We start from the raw sequence: 26,108 nt of genomic DNA, 5'->3' as shown, positions 1-26,108 counted from the left end.
CTTGCTTGGCAGCCTGTAAATTTGGCGCATCGAGGAGGATCTGGTGTGAGCTAGCCTGAACAGAGTGAGCATTGTGTGAACGGCACAGAAAATCTAGCCTGGTCTGGGAGCTGAGAGACTGAGTATCGGGGTGACAGGGACACTGACTGGAGACTATAGGGCCGTAAGTCGATGGGCCCTGCTGACTGACGGACAGATGAGGCTCCATAAGGGCCCTAACAGGATGAGGCTAGGCCACCACCACGTGGCCAGGGAGGGATTACGCTGAGCGAGCAGAAGGTAAACAGATTATTCCCGAAATGGAGCTTGCTTTTTGAATTTCGTCACCATTGTCACACTTATACCGACAGTGGAGTAACTTGGAGTTCCTTTCCAAGCCCCCTCACCTTGGCACCTTTATCAATCCTTCACCCAGGTCTGCAGGGATCATTGACTGACTCAACGATCAAACCAGGATTCTAACTCCAGGATTCTAACTCCATCTGCTAAAACATAACTGGAGCCAAGACAATAGTAATACATTTTTCCTCATGGACTCAAGATAAAGTTTTTCAGCGACTTTCCTTTTGTTTCCAAATGAAAACTTTTTGGCTCTGAAAGGACCTAAACTAGTCCATCATGCATTTGAGAACGGGACTGTTCATCACCCTATTTCTCTTTACCCTTGCAGCCCCTCGAATCAAAGGTAAGCTCTCACTCCAGGGACCTGTCTGGCTTGTTGTTTTGTTTCCTGTCTCACAGTGTAATTGAAGTGAAAATACAGGTGTGTTCTTTCACAAGGATGGAGATAGTGTGCATGCTTGAATACAGTACATTCTTGATGGGTCAGATCAGAAGGCAGAACCATTGTGACGGTATGGCAATTTTGACAAATTGACTACTTGCAAATCTCTCATTAAAAGTTTATTCATACTGCAGAACTGAATGGAACCAACTTGAAGCAAAGTGTATTTTGACAAAGTTTGTGACCTGCTTGCTGCATTACGTAGGAGGACTTCCACAGAGAGCAGTGTGAGCCACTTGACTTCGACCTACACTCAATCAATGGCAACGGCATTTACAGCTGCTTTAGCCAGCAAATACAGCATCAACTCATCCTACCTGTCAAACTTGAGTCCATGTGTTTTTTTGCATTGATTTGAATATACATTCCTATAAAATGCAATACACCTGGGGGGAAAACTGTTTGGCCATATTATACAAGTCACTATTGGCTACATTGAGCTAGTTGATCCCTATGAACACGTTAACTAAAATTCTACAAAACTTTTCTATTAGCCGACTTCTGTTGGGTCCAGATTTTGGCTGGATTGTGTCTTTGGTCCATTCATTATCCCAAAAGAAACAAAGGCATTCTGTTCTCAGTGGCTCTGGACACTAATCTTTTCTGCCTTGTAGCTCTGTTCTGTGAGGCCCTCACTGTGGTGCTCCGCATTAGGGGCCATTTCCCCTGCAAGCCCTCATGCTAGCCTATGTGCATTTCAGAATACTCATTCCTCACTGAGCACATTTCACATTGTGTCTTATTTGTTTTTCAAAATGTTCCCTAATTGGAGAATGAGTCTGTGTTTTGCGGCTAATGGTCCCCATTCCAAACCTAGCATTTGAACGTTGAAGTTTATTAGTGTCCAGTTGGGGTTTAGTGTTTGGGTGGTTGTGGTGGGGTGGGGTTCACCATGTCATTAGGTATTGTCCCACTTTGAGACAAACAATAGATCACATTCTTAGCATAAATCTCTCTGTAACGGGCCAAATTGGGAACCGGCGGCACCTTTGATCAAAATAAACATTGATCCTTTTTACATTTGGTATGTGTATGATATCACACTTCAATTAACCCAATGTTTCTGTGGCAATGGGAACTGGATATCCGGATACTGGACAGTGAGAGACAAACTATACTGTTGTGACTAAACAAGCTAGTTTTGGGAATTACCATTTCAGACAGCCTTGCCATTGCAATGGATTAGCAGTGTCTGTCTACCGACCAACTCTTCTACTGAGCTTATACATGGTAATCTCTCAGACAAGGCACTTTCTGGCCACCTCTCTGAGGTCAAAGTATAAGTGGTTATATCGTTTACACTGATTTCTTTGTGGCCTCTACTGCCTAATCCTGAGACATGGCAGGCAGGTCAGATGAAGCCCCTAGCCTCTGTTAGAAACTCATTGCGCATGGGACTTAATGTCTTTAAAGGTCAAATGCAACCGTTTTTATCTCAATATCAAATTATTTCTGGGAAACAATTAAGTACCTTACTGTGATTGTTTTCAATAGTAAAAAAATTAACAAAAATGCCTCTTAGCAAAAAGCAATTTCTCAAGCAAGAATTTAGCTAGGACTGTCTGAGAGTGGTCTGAATGAGGGACCTAATTGGATGAGCCAAATGGGAGGAATGTGTAACCTGAAAACAAGCTATTACTGGCAGAGAAGTTTGAAACTCTTTGTTATTGGTCTATTAACTTATACCGCTTGGTGATGTCGCCAGGCAGGCCAAAACCCCATGCCTGCAAAACAAGGTGACATTTTTGGCGGTCTTTTCAAACAGCTCATAATACACTATTATTCCAAGCTCATTGAAAAAGATATATAAAAACACAGGAAAATACATTATTTACTGCACTTCCCCTTTAAGAAAGCCTCTCTTTGAATGGAGTGACTAATTGCTGGCCTAATTTTCTTTCATAACACCATGGCACTACCTTGCTGCGACGGACGAGACTGTGAAATGGGGGAAGTGTGTTCCCTGAATAGAGTAAAGCCAGCTAGGTCATATATAGCTTTTTCAGCAATTGGGGATCACTCTAATACGGCAACGATCTGAAGGACTCTGAAATAACATTGGTCAGTCATAATTGTTACAGTTTAGGTAATCTAACCTGTTATTGTCCTACTATGTCATTCACAAAGGACCACTGAGCTATAGCTTTGTGTTGAGTAACTGTACAAGGATATGATGTCATTCGAAACAAATGCGGAGCATTGATGACTTTCAATAAAACACTTGCTCTTGACTCCCTTTGAAGATGCTCTGCAACGCAACATGAACTAGTTCCATTGTGCTTCCAAAATTAGACTTCGTATCCTCAGATACTTCACCTTGCCACCTTAGTGTCTATTTATATCCAGTGACAGTGAGGGATAGTCGTCCACTTAAAACACTGGACAGTAGCCAATAGGTACAGTAAAGTATTTTTAGTAGCTACCATTTTAAATACTCTGAGTCAGTTCAGGTTAGACCTGAGATACTGTTTGGGAAAGAAAGCAGCATACATCATGTTTTTTTAACCTTTATTTAACCAGACAAACTTAGCCAAACGACAAAAAAAAGTTTTATTGTTACATACACGTCTACATGCGGTGAAATGTGTTGTTTTACAAGGTCAGCCATAGTAGTACGGCACCCCTCCAGAAAATTAGGGTTAAGTGCCTTGCTCAAGGGCACAGACAGATTTTTCACCTTGTCGGCTTAGGTATTCGATCCAGCGACCTTTCGGTTATCGTCCCAACACTCTAACCGCTAGGCTACACTATATTTAGGCATATTTGGCCAAAAAGGTATGCTAAAGATAACCATTTCTAATGTGTCTTTTGCAGACCTACAGGTCCAAGACTTGTTTGGAATCCGAGATGTCAAATACAAACACTTCCTAGAGAGTCTAAGACCAGTCAAACACACCACCAATGTCAAAATGATAAAGGACCTGGACAGGCACCGGACGAAGAGGTCGACGTTCTTCACCACGGGGGTGAAAATATGTCCTCAAGAGAAGATGAAGGAGGTAATCTCCAACCATCGGGCCTACTACAAACTTAGAGGTAAGGGCATGGTGCTAGCGGCACCAAGGTTGTGGGTTCAATTCCTGCTGGGGTCACATGCGCTAAAAATGTATGCACTCCTAGTACTGTCGCTTTGGATAAAAGTGTTTGCTAAATGGCATATAAACTCAGCAAAAAAAAAGAAACCTCTCACTATCAACTGCATTTATTTTCAGCAAACCTAACATGTATAAATATTTGTATAAACATAAGATTCAACAACTGAGACAAAGTTCCATAGACATGTGACTAACAGAAATGGAATAACGTGTCCCTGAACAAAGGGGGGGTTAAAATCAAAAGTAACAGTCAGTATATGGTGTGGCCACCAGCTGCATTAACTTCTTTGGGGTAGGGGGCAGTATTTTCACATCCAGATGAAAAGCTTGCCCAGAGTAAACTGCCTGCTACTCAGGCCCAGATGCTAGTGTAACGGCTTTCCTCTTCCTCTTCATCAGAAGAGGAGGAGCAGGGATTGAACCAATATGCAGCGGAGTTTGAAGACATATTTATTAAAGAAAACACGAACTCGACTATACACTAACAAAACAACAAACGACGTAGACGCACCTGAACATAAGAACTTACATATAACGAAGAACGCATGAAACAGGAACAGACTACATAAACCGAAAACAGTCCCGTGTGGAGCAACGACATACACAGACACAGAAGACAACCACCCACCACGAACACTGTGAAAACACCTACCTAAATATGACTCTTAATTAGAGGAACGCCAAACACCTGCCTCTAATTAAGAGCCATACCAGGCAACCCATAAACCAACATAGAAACAGAAAACATAGAATGCCCACCCAAACTCACGTCCTGACCAACTAACACATACAACAAACTAACAGAAATAGGTCAGGAACGTGACAGCTAGGATATGCATTTTATTAGTAGATTTGGATAGGGAACACTATACCTCTTGGTGATGTCTGAAGTTTCTAAAACTGTTTGAATGATGTCTGTGAGTATAACATAACTCATATGGCAGGCAAAAACCTGAGAAAAAATCTAACCAGGAAGTGGGAAATCTGAGGTTTTTAGTTTTTCAACTCTGCTTATCCAAGATACAGTGGAAATGGGGTCATGTTGCACTTCCTATGGCTTTCACTAGATGTCAAGTCTTTAGAACCTTGTTTGATGCTTCTACTGTGAAGTGGGGGCGAATGAGAGGAGAATGAGCTGACCATGCGCGTTCATGTGAGAGTTAGCTTGAGTTCCATTGCATTTCTGAAGACAAAGGAATTCTCCGGTTGGAACATTATTGAAGATGTATGTTAAAAACATCCTAAAGATTGATTCTATACTTCGTTTGACATGTTTCTACGAACTGTAATATGACTTTTCGTCTGAACTTTCCACTGGACTTGCACTTGCATCGTGAGTTTAGATTGTGTACTGAACGCACAAACAACAAGGAAGAATTTGGACATAAATGATGGACATTATCGAACAAAACAAACATTTATTGTGGAACTGGGATTCCTGGGAGTGCATTCTGATGAAGATCATCAAAGGTAAGTGAATATTTATAATGCTATTTCTGACTTCTGTTGACTCCAACATGGCGGATATCTCTTTAGGTTGATTTGTCGTCTGAGCGCCGTACTCAGATTATTGCATGGTTTGCTTTTTCCGTAAATTTTTTTGAAATCTGACACAGCGGTTGCATTAAGGAGAAGTGGATCTAAAATTCCCTGTATAACACTTGTATTTTCATCGACTATTTCTGTAAATTGATGTGGCTCTCTGCAAAATCACCAGATGTTTTGGAACTACTGAACATAACGCGCCAATATAAACTCAGATTTTTTTATATAAATAGGAACACCGAACAAAACATACATGTATTGTGTAACATGAAGTCCTATGAGTGTCATCTGATGAAGATCAAAGGTTAGTGATTCATTTTATCTATATTTCTGCTTTTTGTGACTCCTCTCTTTGGTTGGAAAAATGGCTGTGTTTTTCTGTGACTTGGCTCTGATCTAACATAATTGTTTGGTTTTCTTTCGTCATAAAGCCTTTTTGAAATCGGACACTGTGGCTGGATTTACAACAAGTAAATCTTTAAAATGATGTAAAATACATGTATGTTTGAGGAATTTTAATCATGGGATTTCTGTTGTTTTGAATTTGGCGCCCTGCAGTTTCACTGGCTGTTGACGAGGTGAGACACTACCGTCCCACATACCCTAGAGAGGTTAAGTACTGCAGTGCATCTCCTCCTCATGGACTGCACCACATTTGCCAGTTCTTGCTGTGAGATGTTACCCCACTCTTCCACCAAGGCACCTGCAAGTTCCTGGATAATCATGGGGGGGATGGCCCTAGCCCTCACCCTCTGACCCAACAGGTCCCAGACATGCTCAATGGGATTGAGATCCGGGCTCTTCGCTGGCCATGGCAGAACACTGACATTAATTTCTTGCAGGAAATCACGCACAGAACGAGCAGTATGGCTGGTGGCATTGTCATGCTGGAGGGTCATGTCAGGATGAGCCTGCAAGAAGGGTACCACGAGGGAGGAGGATGTCTTGTAACACACAGCATTGAGATCGCCTGCAATAACAACAAGCTCAGTCTGATGATGCTGTGACACACCGCCCCAGACCATGACGCACCCTCCACCTCCAAATCAATCCCGCTCCAGAGTCCAGGCCTCAGTGTAATGCTCATTCACATCTCAACATCAACTTTTTAGAGGAGACTGTGAATCAGGCCTTCATGGTCGAATTGCTGCAAAGAAACCACTACTAAAAGACACCAATAACAAGAAGAGACTTGCTTGGGCCAAGAAACACGAGCAATAGACATTAGATCGGTGGAAATCTGTCCTTTGGTCTGATGAGTCCAAATTTGAGATATTTGGTTCCAACCGCCGTGTCTTTGTGAGACGCAATGAACTGATGATCTCTGCATGTGTGGTTTCCACCGTGAAGCATGGAGTAGGAGGTGTGATGGTGTGGTGGTGCTTTGCTGGTGATACTGTCAGGGATTTATTTAGAATTTAAGGCACACTTGAACACGTTCAACAAGTGCTCAGCATATGTGGGAACTCTTTAAGACTGTTGGAAAAGCATTCCTCATAAAGCTGGTTGAGAGAATGCCAAGAGTGTGCAAAGCTGTCATCAATGCAAAGGGTGGCTGCTTTGAAGAATCTAAAATGTAAAATAGATTTTGATTTGTTTAACCCTTTTTTAGTTACTACATGATTCCATATGTGTTATTTCGTAGTTTTGATGTCTTCAATATTATTCTACAATGTAGAAAATTGTAAAAATAAAGAAAAACCCTTGAATGAGTTGGTGTTTACAAACTTTTGACTGGTACTGTAGATGTTCACTTAAATCCTCTCATAAGCCCTCGGAAAGTCATGCATTTGCAGATTTTATGCATAGATTCTGTTGAGTGACTGGCTATATTCAGGGATGGAGTAACATTGAGGTGAGGGTATTCAAACAGTGAATATCTCATGGAAATAATAACTTCACTTTATGAAATGAAAATGCAAGAGAATGTCTCGAAGGCATAAACATATTGGATAATTCAAGTGGTTGTTGCTCCTCATAAAATAAATAAACACAACAAAAGCTTTAGGGCTTTTTGTGATTCACGTTTGTAATATTCCAGACCATTAGGGACGAGTACATTTCGTTCCCACATTGGGAAGTGACATTTAACTGATCCATTATTCAAAGCTGTTCAATCATATTAACGGTATGTGACAAAATAGTTTGTCCAAACCTAGGCCATAATGATTCCATTGTTGAGTCTCGTCTTACACGTATACGATAATGAGATGCGAAATATTGACTTGCCATTTAGTCTATATGATAAGAATTGTTCTCATACAAGTCTTTATTCAGCTGTTCTGATATGTTTGACTATACTTTTAGTTTGTCAGGAAGCAATATGGGAGGCCTTCCGTATCTTCATGGACAGGGTTCCTAACTCCGAGGAGTACAAACACTGGACCTACGCCTGCCAGCATGGCTCTCTCTGTCTGGATGAGGTGGCCAGGAACTTCAGTAGTACCCAGGAACACATTGACATGGTGGCCAGAGTGAGTACTAAAACCTTCATGCATTCCCATGCATCATAGTAACAAGAGTAACAATGAGGGATAATAACAGTGATGGAGATATATGTTATTCTATATTTAAAATGTGGGTGTCGGTTTGTTTTTTAGAGAGTTGCTGAACAGGAGAAGATCCAGAAAGAAAGGTAGGTAGGTAGAGAAAAGGTTGGAGAAATGTTAGATGTTATTTAGAGATATCACTAAAAGTAGGCCTACAATGTTTAATTCAAACTGATGCTCAACACCCTTCCGGCATGAATTTTCAACTGACTACCTATTTATCAATTGTATTCTAATTTAATATGGTGTTTGAAAACAAAATTTATGTAAAATAAATGTCCGGTTTTGATACAGATAAATGTAAAATCAATGTTTCATACCCCATTGTTATTTTAGATTTCACTACAAAGTTCTAAAACGCTAGCAACCATCTCCAGAGACTAGGCAAGCTTCTCTAAACATTTGTTCAGAAAGGTTTAAATTATAGTAGTAAAAAGTAATCATGACCTAAAAAAATCACTGTTGCGACAAGGATAATTATTGTTATTTTATTGTGTTATTTTTATTTATATGGTTTTATTGTATATATTTTTTTCAAATTTTTTTTTACTTAAAAAAACCCCTCAACATTGTTGGTTTAGGGTTTGTAAGTATACATTTCACGGTAAGTCTATACGTGTTTCATTTGGCGCAAGTGACAACTACAATTTGATTTGATTTAATTGGTAGAAGGTAAAAACAGGTAAACTCAAAACCCTCCTCAGCTCTCTAAACTGATGGAGCCTGTACATCTGGTGGCCTGAGTTAACATACAACTCTGACCTGACCCACCTTCTCTGTGCATCTCAGCCCAAACAACTTGGGTGACAGGATGATCATGGTAGGATTCTGGACCAAGGCCTAGAGAGCAAGAAACCCCCTTTTGACCTTTTGTACTTTTCAGTTTGATTGCAATTGTTGTAAAACATCTATTCTTGATTTCCAGCGGTGAAGTACCAACAGCTGGAGGAACTGAGATCGAGAAATGTAAGTACTCCACATTCATCCATACAGCGTGTTAAATGTAATAATACAACATTCTGGAATTAATGCACAATGCTTTCTTTGTAGGCTCGAAAACTCCATCAGAACTATTTAGCATTCCGAATGAAGCAGGGGACGTAAGTTAAATCATATTTTCTGAGAGCTACCTTGCCTTGGCTTTATAACGCTGATAGTTTCAATGATGGTCATTGAAAATGACATTGCTGCTTTTGCTTTCCACAGATAACAGAGATTCCAAACATTGTACCAGATGAGGAGGTTATTGAGGAGCAGGTAGTGGAGTTCAGTGTCACCATAGCTGACCCTGGCTACAGTGAACTTCTTCTGAGAGACCCTGCAGCTCCCCAGTACCATGACATCACACGCAATCTCCACGATACGGTGAGGCGAGCAGGGAGGAAATGTTCTTGAAAAGTCTTATAAAGTATGAACAAGTAAATTAGCCTTTATTGCAGAGATGGGTTTAGTGAACTACACAATGACTAAACTCGACTGAGGCCTGTTGACTCATTTTAGCTCCCAGAGCCAATGCCTAGGCTTTAACTCAATGGGCTAACATAGGTCTTGAGTCACCCAGATGACTCAGGCTTGAAACCTGGTGTGTTAGATTACTAAGACATTCACACATGTAAGAATTTGACTCTAAAGGATTATTTTCTTATTTTTTAAATCACATTCTTAAGGTAATACTTTTATTGAAGAACGGATTGTTGGCCACATAATTAGGTAGGCCTTGTGTGGGACAATCCTTAAGAAGCCTCATTGTATATTGCTTTTCATAGGCATAGATAGCCATTGAACAGAGGAAAACATGAGCAGTGATTTGAGATAATCACAAGCTCCTTCAGCAAAAACAGTTTTGAAAGGATTGCAAAAGTATTTTGCAGGCATACAACATTTGTGAATTACTATTTATGCCTTTTCCTAGTCTAGAATTTCTAATATGAACCTTTAATTAACTAGGCGAGTCAGTTAAGAACAAATTCTTATTTACAATGATGGCCTACCCCAGCCAAACTCTAACCCGGACGACGCTGGGCCAATTGTGCGCCGACCTATGGGGCTCCCAATCATAGCCGGTTTTGATACAGCCTGGAATAGAACCAGGGTCTGTAGTGACGCCTCTAGCACTGAGTGTCTTAGACCACTGCACCCATTGGGAGCCCAAAATGAGCTTGTGAGCAAATGAGCTTGTGCTTTTTAAGAAGCTTACGATAAGGGTAAATCAAGCAGTGTATTGGGGAACATCAAAAGACTGAATTGGATTTGTAACTCCAGAAGGATAGTGTGTAAGTAAAGCTCATGAATGATTCCTAGAGAAAATGCATGTCTGTTGACGGCACATAGATGATACTACAGTGAGAGAGCCATAATATAATGAAAGTAATTTTTCTGTATTGGCTATATCTTTTCCATTCGTGTGATGTTATTTTGCTTACAATGATTATTGCCCCAGAGAGAATGCTGCATGAATCGAAGAAAGATGTGTTACCTAAACATAACCATAAAATGTATTTTCTCCACAGATGGTTCACGTTTTTGACAAACTTCCTGGGTATAAAGATCTTCGTGTTTTGGGATTTCGGTTGGTTGAATTTAGGTAAGTTGTTCAAGGAACTGTGAAAGTACTAACAAGTCAAGCAAATCTTTCATTCCATTGAACAGGCTCCATTAGACATACACACTCTCTGCGCAGAGTGATGCTGTCTCATTAGCAAAGGAATAACAAAACAGTGTTCCATTAGTCAGAGGTCTCTCAAACTTTGGCATTTGCTATATTTGCTAAAATGCTTAGATAATAAAAACTGTCAGTAATACATACTATTTCCCTAATATAAGCTCTGCTTTGTTGACAGATCTGATGATGTGTCAGTCCGCTATGCTGTGGTGTTTGAGACGAATGGAGAAGACCATGACACAGAATCTAGACCCACTCTAGAACCAGGCACAGGGACAGTTGTTTACACAAACGGGCACAGACTGAAGGATCTGGTTTCCAAGGCCTTGAGCGAAGAGACATCCCTGCCTGTGGACATACAAACACTCAGTTTTGAACCTGGTAAGCTTAATTTAAAGCTCAGGTCAACTGGGATATAATCTTTGAAGAAATGCTAACTTTTATGTTTTCCCTTCAGATCCCACTGTTTCTCTACGTGATGAGTTGGAAGCGACTACCTTGGAGACCTTGCTAGAGGAGGTTGTTGGGCACACTGAAGGTTTCTTACCAACTGTTGCTGTCGGAGAGGAATTTCTTAAAGCTTTTACAGACACACCTGAGGAACTCACTGTTGTGCCTTTAGGTGACTCAGTTACTGTTCTTCTCACTGAGGCTACCACTGCCTCCCCTGCCATTGAAGTAACCCCCAATTCTCCCCCAGAGGAACTTAGTGAGAGTTCTCCCTCAGAAGAAGTAGAGTTGCCTCCAGTGGCGGCTACAGATGAGATGCTTGAGGTAGAGGCGCCTGCAGTGGATGTTACAGAGGAGACGACTGAGGTAGAGGAGCCTGCAGTGGATGTTACAGAGGAGACGACTGAGGTAGAGGAGCCTGCAGTGGATGTTACAGAGGAGACGACTGAGGTAGAGGAACCTGCAGTAGATGTTACAGAGGAGACGATTGCGGTCAAGGAGCCTCCAGTGGATGTTACAGAGGAGACGATTAAGCTGGAAGCTACAGAGAGGACGCTTGATGTAGAGGAGACCGCAGTGGATGTTACAGAGGAGACCTTTAAAGTAGAGGAGCCTCCAGTGGATGTTACAGAGGAGACCTTTAAAGTAGAGGAGCCTCCAGTGGATGTTACAGAGGAGACGATTGAGGTAGAGGAGCCGGTGGATATTACAGAGGAGACGATTGAGGTAGAGGCTACAGAGGGGACGCTTGATGTAGAGGAGCCTGCAGTGGATTCTACAGAGAAGACGATTGATATAGAGGAGACTGGGGATGGAACAGAGGACTACCTTTGGGTTAAGCCACCATTTACAACTCTGGCGGCCATTATGGAACAGCCTGTCACTAAGGAGATACTTGGTCTAGAGGAGACTGTGGATGCGACAGAGGACTACCTTTGGGTTTGGCCACCAGTTACAAGAACGGTTGTTACAGAACAACCTACCACCGAAATGATTACTCTCTTCCCCCCTGAGGAAGATGCTGAGGAGACCCTCCCAACTGTTGAACCTAAGGAAGATGAAGGTAATATTCTGCTTATAAACCAAGTGGCAAAATTTATGGAAGCATTTTTTGATTTTAATTTCAATCTTTTTGATTGAAATGGATTTGTATGTCATTTTCTTATATTTTTTATTTTATTTAAAAAGGACCCACAACTACTGAGGCGGCTTTAGAGGAGCAACCAGACGGAGACAATCAAATGATCACCACTACAGCATCTCTACACGTAGAACCTGCATCCATCGAAACATTCACCTCTGCTACACAATCACCAAACATGCCTTTATCTGAGGATGATGTCATCCAAGCAGAGCCTGAGGAAGTCCCCTCAGCAAATATTCCCCCTGGACCTTCAGAAGGATGGGACACTCTCCAAAAAGAGGAACCACTTGAGACGGACGTGGATATCTCTAATGACTCAGACATGCAGAAGGATGTAGAAAAGGTAGAGGACGGTACAGAAGCCGCCAATACGCTGGACGAGTTTGGCAGTGGATTAGAAGGCCCATTTGAGTCCACCGCACCCCCAGCACTCACACACATGAACACTCCTTTAATGGCCAGTACTGGAAAAGCCAAAGAAATGGTGGTGTTCTTTAGTTTGCGAGTCACTAACATGATGTTTTCAGAGGACCTGTTCAACAAAAGCTCTCCTGAGTACAGGTCATTGGAGAATACCTTTCTTCAGCTGGTAGGTAAACACATATTTGTGCTCGATATTATCTCTCTGCATGCCTTGTTGTCATACCTGTATTTTTAGCTGCAAGCTCTTGTTTCAAACTGTTTGATAAGCTAATTGTGCATTAAGCAATGGTTGGATGTTTGAAGTGAAGTGAACATTTAAGTAGCCCCAAGTGAGTAGGGGCTATTTTTGAAACTAGACAAGTGATGATGTAAGCCTGATTACATTAATTAATTAATCCATACTGGTGCTATATGTTAACAGCCAAGTACATTGGGGTAGAGTTCTCAGAGTTCATCAGAAGACCTGTCCATATAAAAACTGGCTACATTTTGTTTTACTTAGAACCAGTTCTCTGAGCCCAGAGACTCGCCAAATCCTGGAGCCAGTAAATCTGGGACTGGGAGACAGAGGACGTTAGCTTCAATACCGGTATTTCCATATTGGAACTATTTCTTTCATGTCTCAGAGAGAGCATGGCCTATTTCTTTTCTAAATGTTCTGTACATATCTCAAACATTTATTAGAATCTATCTTAGAATTTGCTTTCATTGACTAACATTTGCCTGCGAGTAGCACGTGACCAAAAGTAACATCTCTACAACCACTGACTCATTTGTCAACTGTGTTTGGCTAAATGATACATACAGTACCAGTCAAAAGTTTGGAAACACTAACTCATTCAAGGGTTTTTCTTTATTTTTACTATTTTCTACATTGTAGAATAACAGTGAAAACATCAAAACTATAAAATAACACTTATGGAATCATGTAGCAACCAAACAAGCGTTAAACAAATCTAAATATAGCGACCCTTTGCCTTGATGACAACTATGCAAAGTCTTGGCATTTTCTCAACCAGCTTCATAAAGGTAGTCACCTGGAATGCATTTCAATTAACAGGTGCGTCTTGTTAAATATTAATTTGAGGAATGTCTTTCCTTCTTAATGCGTTTGAGACAATCAGTTGTGTTGTGACAAGGTATGGGTGGTATACAGAAAATAGCCTTAGTTGGTAAAAGACCAAGTCCATATTACGGCAAGAACAGCTCAAATAAGTTAAGAGAAACGACAGTCCATCATTAAGACATGAAGCTCAATGTGGAAAATGTCAAGAACTTTGAAAGTTTCTTCAAGTGCAGTTGAAAAAACCATCAAGCACATGATGAAACTAGCTATCAGCTATGATGATACTAGCTATAATGAGGACAGCCACAGGAAAAGAAGACCCAGAATTACATTAGAGTTAACTGCACCTCAGATTGCAGACCAAATAAATGCTTCACAGAGTTCAAGTAATAGACACATCAAAACATCAACTGTTCAGAGGAGACTGTGTGAATCAGGCCTTTATGGTCGAGTTGCTGCAAAGAAACCACTACTCAAGGACACCAATGATAAGAAGAGACTTGCTATAGCCAAGAAACCCAAGCAATGGACATTAGACCTGTGGAAATCAAAATGTTGAGATTTTTGGTTACAACCGCCGTGTCTTTGTGAGACGCAGAGTAGGTGAACGGATGATCTCCGCATGTGTGGTTCCCACCATAAAGCATGGAGGAGGAGGTGTGATGGTGCTTTGCTGGTGAAACTGTCTGTAATTTATTTAGAATTCAAGGCACACTTAACCAGCATGGCTACCACAGCATTCTGCAGCGATATGCCATCCCATCTGGTTTGCGCTTAGTGGGACTATCTATCATTTGTTTTTCAACAGGACAATGACCCAGAACACACCTCCAGGCTGTGTAAGTGCTATTTGACCAAGAAGGAGAGTGAGGGTGCTGCATCAGATGACCTGGCCTCCACAATCACCCGACCTCAACCCAATTGAAATAGTTGGGGATGAGTTGGACTGCAGAGTTAAGTAAAAGCAGCCAACAAGTGCTCATCATATGTGGGAACTCCTTCAAGATTGTTGGAAAATCTAATCTAAAATATATTTAGATTTTCTGAACACTTTTTTGTTGAAGCTGGTTGAGAAAATGCCAAGACTGTGCAAAGCTGTCATCAAGGCAAAGGGTGGCTACATTTTTGGTTAATACATGATTTCCAAGTGTTATTTTATAGTTTTGATGTCTTCACTATTATTCTACAATGTAGAAAATAGTAAATATAAAGAAAAACCCTTGAATGAGTAGGTGTGTCCAAACTTTTGACTGGTACTGTACCTGCAATTTCTGAAATGCACTTTTAGTAATCAATGTAAAGATATAACGATTTCTTTCATGTCTGTTCGTCTGAGTCTTTCAACAATTTTTTTGTTCTATGTTGTTGGTTTTGTCTAAGACAGTGACATTTGCCTTAATTCTGTAGATTCTGCTCAGGTTTTGGTTCATCTGGGTCTCATATGGTGATAAGAGCTAGCTAATGGCAATGAGGTTTGTTCATAATAAATCATATCTACGGATGTGTATAGAATTTGTAAGTCTGTCCACCAAGATTTGCCAAAGTTTAATAAGGTAAAGAAAGCTAAGAATGGCTGTTTCAGGTATGAAATGGTGCATAGGTATACAGTGCATTTGTAAAGTATTCAGACCCCTTGACTTTTTACACATTTTGTTATGTTACCGCCTTATTCTAAAATGCATTTAAAAAATCACTCATCAATCTACACACAACACCACATAATGACAAAGCAAAAACACATTTTTGCAAATGTATTAAAAATAAAAAATGGAAATATTACATTTACATAAGTATTCAAACCCTTTACTCAGTACTTTGTTGAAGCACCTTTGGCAGCGATAACAGCCTCAAGCCTTCTTGGATATGACGCTGCAAGCTTGGCACACTTGTATTTGGAGAGTTTCTCCCATTATTTTCTGAAGATCCTCTCAAGCTCTGTCAGGTTGGATAGGGAGCATCGCTGCACAGCTATTTTCAAGTCTCTCCAGAGATGTTTGATTGGGTTCAAGTCCAGGCTCTGGCTGGGCCATTCAAGGACATTGAGAGACTTGTCCTGAAGCCACTCCTGCATTGTCTTGGCTGTTTGCTTAAGGTCGTTGTCTTGTTGGATGGTTAACCTTCTCCCCAGTCGGAGGCCCTGTGCGCTCTGGAAACGGATTTTCATCAATGATCTCTCTGTACTTTGCTCTGTTCATATTTCCCTCGATACTGACTAGTCTCCCAGTCCCTGCAGCTGAAAAACATCCCCACAGCATGTTGCTGCCACAACCATGCTTCACCGTTGGGATGGTGCTAGGTTTCCTCCAGACGTGACGCTTGGCATTCTGGCCAAATAGTTCAATCTTGGTTTCATCAGACCAGAGAATCTTGTTTCTCATTGTCTAAGAGTCCTTTAGGTGCATTTTGGTAAACTCCAAGCAGGCTGTCATGTGTCTTTTCTCCTCCGATTGCTCAGTTTGGCCGGGTGGCCAGCTCTAGGAAGAGTCTTGGTGGTTCCAAACTTCTTCCATTTAAGAATGATGGAGGCCACTGTGTTCTTGGGGACCTTCAAAGCTGCAGCATTTCTTTTGTACACTTCCCCAGATCTGTGCCTCTACATAATCCTGTCTCGTAGCTCTACGGACAATTCCTTCGACCTCATGGATTGGTTTTTGCTCTAACATGCACTGTCAACTGTTCGACCTTATATAAACAGGTGTGCATCTTTCCAAATCATCGACAATCAATTGAATTTACCACAGGTGGACTCCAATCCAGTTGTAGAAACATCTCAAGGATGATCAATGGAAACAGGATGCACCTGATCACAATTTCGAGTCTCATAGCAAAGGGTCTGAATACTTATGTAAATAAGCTATTTCTGTTCTTTATTTGTAATACATTTGCAAACATTTCTAAAAACCTGTTTTTGCTTTGTCATTATGGAGTATTGTGTGTAGACTTATGAGGAAAAAAACATTATTTTATACATTTTAGAATAAGGCTGTAACATAACAAAACATGGAAAAAGTCAAGAGGTCTGAATACTTTCCGAATACCTTGTATGTCCATATGGGTAGCACTATTTCCATATGGGTAGCAGTATTTCCATATGGGTAGCAGTATGTCCATATGGGTAGCAGTATGTCCATATGGGCAGCAGTATGTCCATATGGGCAGCAGTATGTCCATATGGGCAGCAGTATGTCCATATGGGTAGCAGTATGTCCATATGGGTAGCATTATGTCCATATGTGTAGAATTATGCCCATATGGGTAGCATTATGTCCATATGGGCAGCAGTATGTCCATATGGGCAGAATTATGTCCATACGGGCAGCAGTATGTCCATACGGGTAGCAGTATGTCCATATGGGCAGCATTATGTCCATATGGGCAGCAGTGTGTCCATATGGGCATCATTATGTCCATATGGGTAGCAGTATGTCCATATGGGTAGCATTATGTCCATATGGGTAGCATTATGTCCATATGGGCAGCAGTATGTCCATATGGGCAGCAGTGTGTGCTCTCTTTTCACTTACGCAAGAAGACGAGAGATAAGATGTTGTTATCAATATCCTGGTTTAAGTCTTTAAAAACCACAGTGAGAGAATTATTTACATTTATTGTTTTTTTAGGAACATCCAACTATTATGGACAGCTTAGAAATGTGCTTGGAATCATTTTGATCTTGTGCTCTGTAGCTTTTTATTCTCAATATGCATCACAATGTTTGTATTACATTCTGACTAGTGTGCATGCTTGCTTTAGCTTGCTACATACATTTGAAAGAGGCATTGTGGTAAAGGAACGTTTGGTAATTTTGGGTAGTTATAAAAAAAAACACAAGCCACATTAAAATATTATTTTCATATGTTGGCTACTTATGTGTCCGCGTGTGTGAGTAGGACTGTAGAAGTGGATAAACTGAATAAGTGGTTGATATTGCTAAAGCAGGAAAGTCTTCGTTTTTTGTACAGTTGTGGGAGTGAGACTTGCTAAACTCCCTCATTGCTAATTGTATGTGGACAGCCCCGGGTTGGTCTGAATCATAGAACCCAATAGACAACTATAGACAATGTTCACCTCAGGGGGTTTCACACTGAGTAAGAGCCTTTAGGTAATGCTGGTTAGCACAAGCACCACACATATTTTACAAGATTACTTTTTAGTGGTCTCAATCAGCCTAGTTCAACATAAGTCAATTGTGTTTTTGTGTGCACGAATATACAGTTGAAGTCAGAAGTTTACATACACCTTAGCCAAATGAATTTAACTCAGTTTTTCACAATTTCTGACATTTAATCCTAGTAAAATTTCCTTGTTTTAGGTCAGTCAGGATCACCACTTTATTTTAAGAATGTGATATGTCAGAATAATAGTAGAGAAAATGATTTATTTCAGCTTCTATTTCATCACATTCCAAGTGGGTCAGAAGTTTACATACACTCAATTAGTATTTGGTAGTATTGCCTTGCAATTGTTTAACTTGGGTCAAATGTTTCGGGTAGCCTTCCACAAGCTTCCCACAATAAGTTGGGTGAATTTTGGCCCATTCCTCCTGACAGAGCTGGTGTAACTGAGTCAGGTTTATAGGCCTCCTGCTCGCACACGCTGTTTCAGTTCTGCCCACACACATTTTCTATAGGATTGAGGTCAGGGCTTTGTGATGTCCACTCTAAAACCTTGACTTTGTTGTCCTTAAGCCATTTTGCCACAACTTTGGAAGTATGCTTGGGGTCATTGTCCATTTGGAAGACCCATTTGCGACCAAGCTTTAACTTCCTGACTGATGTCTTGAGATGTTGCTTCAATATATACACACAACATTTTGCTTCCTCATGATGCCATCTATTTTGTGAAGTGCACCAGTCCCTCCTGCAGCAAAGCACCCCCAAAACATGATGCTGCCACCCCCGTGCTTCACAGCTGGGAAGGTGTTCTTCAGCTTGCAAGCATCCCCCTTTTTCCTCCAAACATAATGATGGTCATTATGGCCAAACAGTTCTATTTTTGTTTCATCAGACCAGAGGACATTTCTCCAAAAAGTACGATCTTTGGCCCCATGTGCAGTTGCAAACCGTAGTCTGGCTTTTTTATGGCGGTTTTGGAGCAGTGTCTTCTTCCTTGCTGAGCGGCCTTTCAGGTTGTGTCGATATAGGACTCGTTTTACTGTGGATATAGATACTTTTGTACCTGTTTCCTCCAGCATCTTCACAAGGTCCTTTGCTGTTGTTTTGGGATTGATTTGCACTTTTCGCACCAAAGTACGTTCATCTCTTGGAGAAAGAAAGTGTCTCATTCCTGAGCGGTATGACGGCTGCATGGTCCCATGGTGTTTATACTTGTGTACTATCGTTTATACAGATGAACATGGTACCTTCAGGCGTTTGGAAATTGCTCCCAAGGATGAACCAGACTTATGGAGGTCTACAATTTTTTTCTGAAGTCTTGGCTGATTTCTTTTGATTTTCCCATGTTGTCAAGCATAGAGGCACTGAGTTTGAAGGTAGGCCTTGAAATACATCCACAGGTACACCTCCAATTGTCTCAAATTATGTCAATTAGCCTATCAGAAGCTTCTAAAGCCATGACATCATTTTCTGTAATTTTCCAAGCTGTTTAAAGGCACAGTCAATTTAGTATATGTAAACTTCTGACCCACTGGAATTGTGATACAGTGAAATAATCTGTCTGTAAACAGTTGTTGGAAAAATGACTTGTGTCATTCACAAAGTAGATTTCCTAACCGACTTGCCAAAACTATAGTTTGTTAACAAGAAATTTGTGGAGTGGTTGAAAAACGAGTTTTAATGACTCCAACCTAAGTGTATGTAAACTTCCGACTTCAACTGTACATGTACAGTATGAGATTTCAGGTGTGTCTTTACAGGATATAGGCAGGATTACAGCTAATAGCATGGGTAAAACAATTGGTTCAAGAGCACAAGAGAGAACAAGCTTTCCTCCCAATATAAATAGGTCGTAAGGAATTGGTACGTCATCACATTGTTAACGTTCAGCATTACCATTGCTATTTTGGACAGCCCTGCCTCCTCAAGTACAAACCATAATCACTTAAGCCCAACAAAGATAAACACTGCTTTCTTTTAGAGATCTGCATTCATACCAATTGCAGCTAATGTTATGAAACTCGTCCAACTTGCCCTACATCAGACGTTTATATTTGGTTTTAAGGCTTAGCTTGAGTTTGGTAGTGGGAACTATTCTTGAATTCCACAGAAGTGCCTTAACTTTGTGTTATGTAACGTCCTCAGGTTTTAACATGGGATGGATATCAATACAAATTGGATTGCCTGCTCTTACTAACAGGGATCCAGACACTGAAGAGTAGAATGGAAGCTAGAGTACTGGAGGGCAGAAATCTACTGGTGCAGTCTTGAAATGGAACATGCTGTTTAAGTAAGATTTACTTGATATTGTGAAATAAAATACATAAAAACATAAGCCAGTCAGCTCATACTAATTCAAATCAAACCAAATCAAACGTTATTGGTCATAAACACATGATTAGCAGATGTTATTGCGGGTGTAGCGAAATTCACAGCACAAACGTTTGGAATAATATAGGACAAACTTGTTTCAGAATCACTGTCTACTATGCATTTAATGCATTGCAATGTTGCGATGCAGGACAAAATGCATGACAATTCCAGGATTTATCTGTTAGAAAATTGTGAACTTCTGCTGCATTACTTTTAGAATATTTAATTCAATTTAACTAGGCAAGTCAGTTAATTCACTATTAAGTTATGAGCTGCATCCAATAAGTGAGCTGCATCCAATAAAGTTAACCAGACGTCTTGTAATTTTAATCAGCTACATATCTAATAAAAACATCCATACTCCATCTCCAATTTTAAGTGGTTGCCCAAACCAGGGATTCAACATTAACCAGTGTGTCCAATTATTCTGCAATAGAATGTTTTCTGCCAAAAACGAATGTGGTCAGAAGTTTGAGTTGGTAAGTATTCACAATAGTTTTTGTAAGTATAGTTACTACTGTATGTTTTCATAATAGCTTAACTGTCCTTTAAATGGGCTAGCGAGACAAAGGTCCACAAATGTTTGAATTATTTCAATAGAAAGCAACACTTGGTCAGTCAATGTAAGTCATTGTAAGTTCTGACTAATTTCATTAGGTGGTTCCAGTTCAGGCCCATCTAAACGAAACATGTATTTCTGTTAAACGTCGTACCCCATTTGTGATGTATCCTAGAGCCCCCTGCTTCCTCGTTGTTATACTACTCATATTACTCCTGTCTCTACTGGTTTGTGTAGCAACCAATAACATTGGAAATGGAGGTTTAAGTAACTTCATAAAAAAATACTACCCATTTGGTTGATTAGAAAATGTTAACTGCAAAACATTTTCAATAATTGAGACTATGGTAGGGTGGTTTCACCAGGACATCCAAAAAAGAACCAGTAGATACACGTGTAACATCTAGACAAGTTTAAGCGAGTTTGTCATGCATCCTGGAGGTTTGTGTACACAATTTAATAAACTCAATATTAAGAAAAACTGTATTTTGATGACATAATGTACTCTAAATAGTATTCTGTTATTTACTCAAATGAACACTGCAAGGTTATTGCTATACGCACCTAGTTTGTGCAAAGCAGGCCGTTAAGACTACAGCACAGTGAGGATTGCGAACTTGTTGGATTTGAAATGCTGAGGCACAAGCTAAGCAATACCCCTGCTCGCAGCACGTTTACTGGGGGCCTTACTACAGTATGGAGCATGATGCTCTGCGAGGTGAATGAGGTTGTATGAGGCCCATAGGCTGTGTTTAGACAGGCAGCCCAATTCTGATATTTTTTTCACACTAATTGGTCTTTCGACCAATCAAATCATATCTTTCACATCAGATCTTTTTCAGACATGATTGGTCAAAAGACAAATTAGTGAGATAAAAAAGATCAGAATTGGGCTGCCTGTGTAAACTCAGCCATAGTGACCTGGCCCTGGTATTAAGTGGAGTAACCCAATCAGATACAGCTCCATAATGCCGCTTATCTCTTGGTATACGGGCATTGAACAGCTGCATTAAAGCACCATCATGTTTCCTTCTCACAGTATTTGGTTTTCCTGCAGTTCTCGCTTGTCTAAATGTAGGTACCTTACTATTGAAGACGACAGAGCAGCTATAATAGTGATGCTCAGTCTATTATTCTTGCTGGCAGTCAAGGTAATTTTTATAATTGCCAATCAGACACTTTCAATGGACTCGGTCAATGGAGAGATGCCATAGATATGGCTAGAATAGAGAATTTGACAGATTTGAAGATTGTTCTGGTAGATTTGAAAACGGTTGTATTGTTGGTTTTTGTATTTGTTTCATGGACAGATTTTCGTGGACAGATTTGTTGTCGTACAGGCCTCAATGGCCTGGCCTTCTCGGTTTCTTACATTTGAACCTTTTCTCTTTTAACTTGGAACTAACTCAGTATCCCTTCTGTAAGAAGTTATGGCTAACTAATGCATGGTTTTGTGCTACATTTAGTAATGTTGATCATTTCAAGCCTGTAATTTGCATGGTTTTATTGTGATGAATGAGATTATGTATGCATACATTTTATCAGTAAAAAAATGTGCACTTCTGTTTAAATGTCTCCAAACTCATAGTGAGAAGAGAGAGAAATATGGGAACTTTTTCATAAAACATTAATTTTAATTCTTATACCCAGATTAATTCACTAGTCCTTCATGGGGATGGCATTGGTGATGCTTTTAAGATTACTTTAATGTAAAATACTGTTTGCCAAATTGGCGTACTCTGTTCTGTACCAAATTACCATAACAATGGCAATTACACGGTTTTCTAATTTAAATGGTGTTTGCCATAATGATGTCTTGAGGACTACCATGCCAACCAATACCATTTCCTCCTTAAAACTAAAAGCGAATCAAATCAGATAGTTTTGAATGTCAACAGAATTACTAGTCAAATTACCGTGTGAGTGGAATCCCAAATGTGAATAAAAGGGAAGTGCTGAAGCATCAAATGTGTCCTCTATACCCATTAATTTAGTTAATCTCCCCTCTTTTCCAGCTTCTCCCATATCTGCAATCTAATTTGACAGGATTTAAGCAATTGGAAATCCTCAACTTCAGGAACGGTAGTGTTGTGGTGAACAGCAAGATGAAAGTAGAAAAAGATGTGCCACATAACCTGACACAGGCCGTTCACTGTGTGCTAGAAGACTTCTGCAACGCTGCATCCAAACGACTAGACATTGAGATTGACAGTCGCTACCTGGACATAGAACCTGGTAAGCAATCTCTATATTGGCCTCAGAATGTTCTCACTGTCATAGACAGAAACAGCTCCTATCTAAATGATGGGGGCCCGGGGGATTAATTATACTTCTAGAATGCTCAATCTGGAAAGGTCAAAAGAATGCATGTCACAGCAGCATAACTGCGTTGTCCTCTGCAGATGATGTCAAAAATCATTACTCTCTAGTCTCACAAGCAGTTCCCTGGCTAAAACCTCATTACCTGCACCTTATTTAAAACAGACACCTTTATTCACATCAATCAACGTGCCCTCCAGTTTCTCCTTGATCAGTGCTATCCGGGATCCTTGGGACGTCCCTACCCTAACCCCTAACCTTAACCGTTACATTTCAACTTCAATGTGGGGTATGGACATCCCAAGGATCTCGGATAACATAGGACCATTTCTCCTTTGCATGCGAGGAAAATGAAGGAACAAATCGGGGAGAGAGAGGTGAACAGGATTTCATTAATGCTAATGAATTATCCTCTTACTTGTTTCAGCTGACCAAGCAGATCCCTGCAAGTTCTTGGCCTGCAATGAGTTCTCCCAATGTGTGGTAAACAGTTGGACCCAGGAGGCTGAGTGTTTGTGTGACCCTGGCTACAGCACTACGGACGGTCTGCCCTGCCAGAGCATTTGTAACTTGGAGGAAGAATACTGCTTCAACGGGGGCCTTTGTGACATCATCCAGGGTCATGGAGCCACCTGCAGGTAGCCACGAGCTAACCGGCCAGACAGAAAGCTACGGTCCTCACTTTCCACCAACTGAAACACTAGCAACATAGCTCTTCTTGATGTTGTCTTGCACTAAAATAAGATCGATGAAATTCTTCAAGAGCTCTTCGGATTCAACAATGCTCCAGCACGTGCCTTAGGGCTTTGTTGAATCCGAAAGGCATTTTTGACATATTGAGATATACTTTTTTTTTTTACTGTAGTAGAAAAAACTATAGCCAATGGGGTTGACACTAATCCTGTTTTCTCTCAAACATTTTAGATGTCCTGTAGGGAAATACTGGCACTATCACGGAGAGCGCTGCAATGAGCTGGTGTCGCTGCCTGTAGATCCAGCCATTTTCATAGCCTGCCTGGTGGGAAGCCTCACCTTGGTTTGTGCCATCATAGGCATCTTGGTATTCATAAACAAGAAATGTTTTGGGAACCGAAAGACTGTGACTTTGGTGTAAGCAGGCCTTTTTAACCTTTTTATTTGTTTTAGAGTTGTGCTACAATAGCCAGTTGTTTTATAGCTTGGTTATTACGATCTTGTTATCTCCTTTGTGTTATAGGCATACAATTGCTCCCTATGCCTTTGAGAACACATTGAGAGTGAACCCTGTTTTTGAAAATGACGATGGCATCTTAACTCAAGTATCCAGCATAAGTACACCAGCACCCTCGAGTAGTGGTGCTGGTTCTTCCCAAACATCCGAGCAAGAAGGTTTTCGCGCTATTGAAAATATACATCTAAGTATTGAGGTAATCTGTATAGCTCAATTGGCCCCATATTCTAAACAAACTAATACCACTAATCCAAACCGTATGCAAACATCACCTAATGTTTACTAATTCCGCTTATGACAAATAACCATTTAGATTCACAAGAAACAACCTTCTATCCTGGCTATAGTAAGAACAGGGCTGACAAAACAAGAAAAATTACAGCTTCTTTGTGATAAAAAGTAAAGCTTTAATGAAGTAAAGTACTCACATAGGTTAGTACATCTTAAAAAACGTCCAGAACAGATCACATAACAAAGGCTCAGAGAGCACCATGCATTGCCTGAGGACGACCAGTCGGCTGAAACCCGGTGCGTTCTGAGGATTTCTAATATTATCTGTTCTGTTCTTTTTTGAAAATGCACCACAGGTAAATCACAGTACTTTTCTTCATTACATCTTTATTTTTGAATCGCCAAAGAAGCTCTCCTTGCTTTTACTTTGAATGATCAGCTCTCCTGCGCTTCTTTTTTTCTTTCCACTCTTATGGTTAGTTCCTTCAACAAATTCTGAAGGAACGCGTTTCTACTCCATAGTACAGTGAGGTATACCTTCATACCCTAAACCCATTCTATAGTATCCTCATTATTCAGTATCCATGAAATTGGATGAACCCTCAATGATACTGTAGAGATTAAAATGTCTGACTGTCTATCAATTCCTAAAATCTATGTGCATGCATTTAAATTGGCCAGATAATATATATATTGTATTAAAGTGATTTACTGTAGAGATTCATTGTGGTGAGTCGTGATCAATATACCCCAAAACATCCTTGGTTAATTTGAGGTCAGACATTTGAAGACTATGACAGTAGATGACAGTGTCAACAGGATACTCCATGTCAAACCATGCTGGTGAATGAGTAATAGAACCTTGTAGATGTCTAGTCAAACTCCTTATCTTCTCTGGAGCATTAATATTACCCAACCTTCACCCTCAATGATGTCTTCCCTTGAAATGATATTTAGTGCCAAACGCATGCCTGCAGTCCCCTTTAATGCGCTTCTAGTGTGTTCCTTGTGACCTATGAACAGTGTAAAGCTGTGTTTATCTGATACTTTTCCCCAGATCCCCAGACAGCTCTACACAACCAGACCCGACAAGCTAGTCTCTGAAATGGTAGATTTCCATCACTGTATACCACACAACGAGGTAGGGGCGAAAATTCTGATCTTGGGCTCAGTTTGAATGTGTCATATTGTCTAAGGGTAGACGCAGGGTTGGGTAGGTTAAATTCTAAATGTAATCCATTGCAGTTACTTGCTACCTTGTCCAAAATTGTAACCATTAACGTAAAAGTAATCCAAGAAGCAATCATATAATTTTTTTTAAATGATCTAATCTGATTACAATATTTTTTTCTGGTAACACAACTGATTTCAGCGACTGTTTTTATGTAATCAGATTGCATGTAATCAGTTACTCCCCAACCCTGCGTAGACATCAGTTGTCCAATATGTTTATATATTGTATTAAATACTTTCTAGGAAAAGCATTTCAAAGCATTAGAAGGTAAGACATCAGTTGATAAGTTTGATTATGATTTATTACTTAACCAAACCATAGTTTCTAATGCTGTTGAGTGTTCCATTGC

General features: G+C 40.3%; 1 protein-coding gene across 1 annotated transcript; it reads left to right on the top strand.

Annotated features, from left to right (window-relative positions):
* The first annotated feature begins 140 nt into the window (after positions 1–140).
* Positions 141–25,702, top strand: LOC129811234 (interphotoreceptor matrix proteoglycan 1-like). Its single transcript, XM_055862393.1, has 16 exons — positions 141–685; positions 3,599–3,820; positions 7,732–7,898; positions 8,025–8,059; positions 8,763–8,793; positions 9,180–9,338; positions 10,484–10,542; positions 10,814–11,016; positions 11,093–12,148; positions 12,274–12,818; positions 13,155–13,241; positions 22,781–23,000; positions 23,512–23,722; positions 24,009–24,194; positions 24,301–24,490; positions 25,583–25,702. The coding sequence occupies exons 1-16, from the start codon at positions 619–621 to the stop codon at positions 25,700–25,702; spliced, it is 3,558 nt and encodes a 1,185-aa protein (XP_055718368.1). The 5' UTR covers positions 141–618.
* Positions 25,703–26,108: the final 406 nt, after the last annotated feature.

Source organism: Salvelinus fontinalis, chromosome 15 (genome assembly GCF_029448725.1).
Source record: "Salvelinus fontinalis isolate EN_2023a chromosome 15, ASM2944872v1, whole genome shotgun sequence".
In the NCBI taxonomy this organism is placed as follows: Eukaryota; Metazoa; Chordata; class Actinopteri; order Salmoniformes; family Salmonidae; genus Salvelinus; species Salvelinus fontinalis.
This window is presented reverse-complemented; position numbering and strand designations above follow the sequence as displayed.

Bases quoted from the DNA above. Each gene is read 5' to 3' on its own strand.
- LOC129811234 (XM_055862393.1), top strand. From the start codon at position 619: ATGCATTTGAGAACGGGACTGTTCATCACCCTATTTCTCTTTACCCTT. The intron at 8,060-8,762 runs GTAGGTAGGTAG...TGTGCATCTCAG, and splicing joins GAGAAGATCCAGAAAGAAAG to CCCAAACAACTTGGGTGACA. The intron at 24,195-24,300 runs GTAAGCAGGCCT...TTTGTGTTATAG, and splicing joins CGAAAGACTGTGACTTTGGT to GCATACAATTGCTCCCTATG.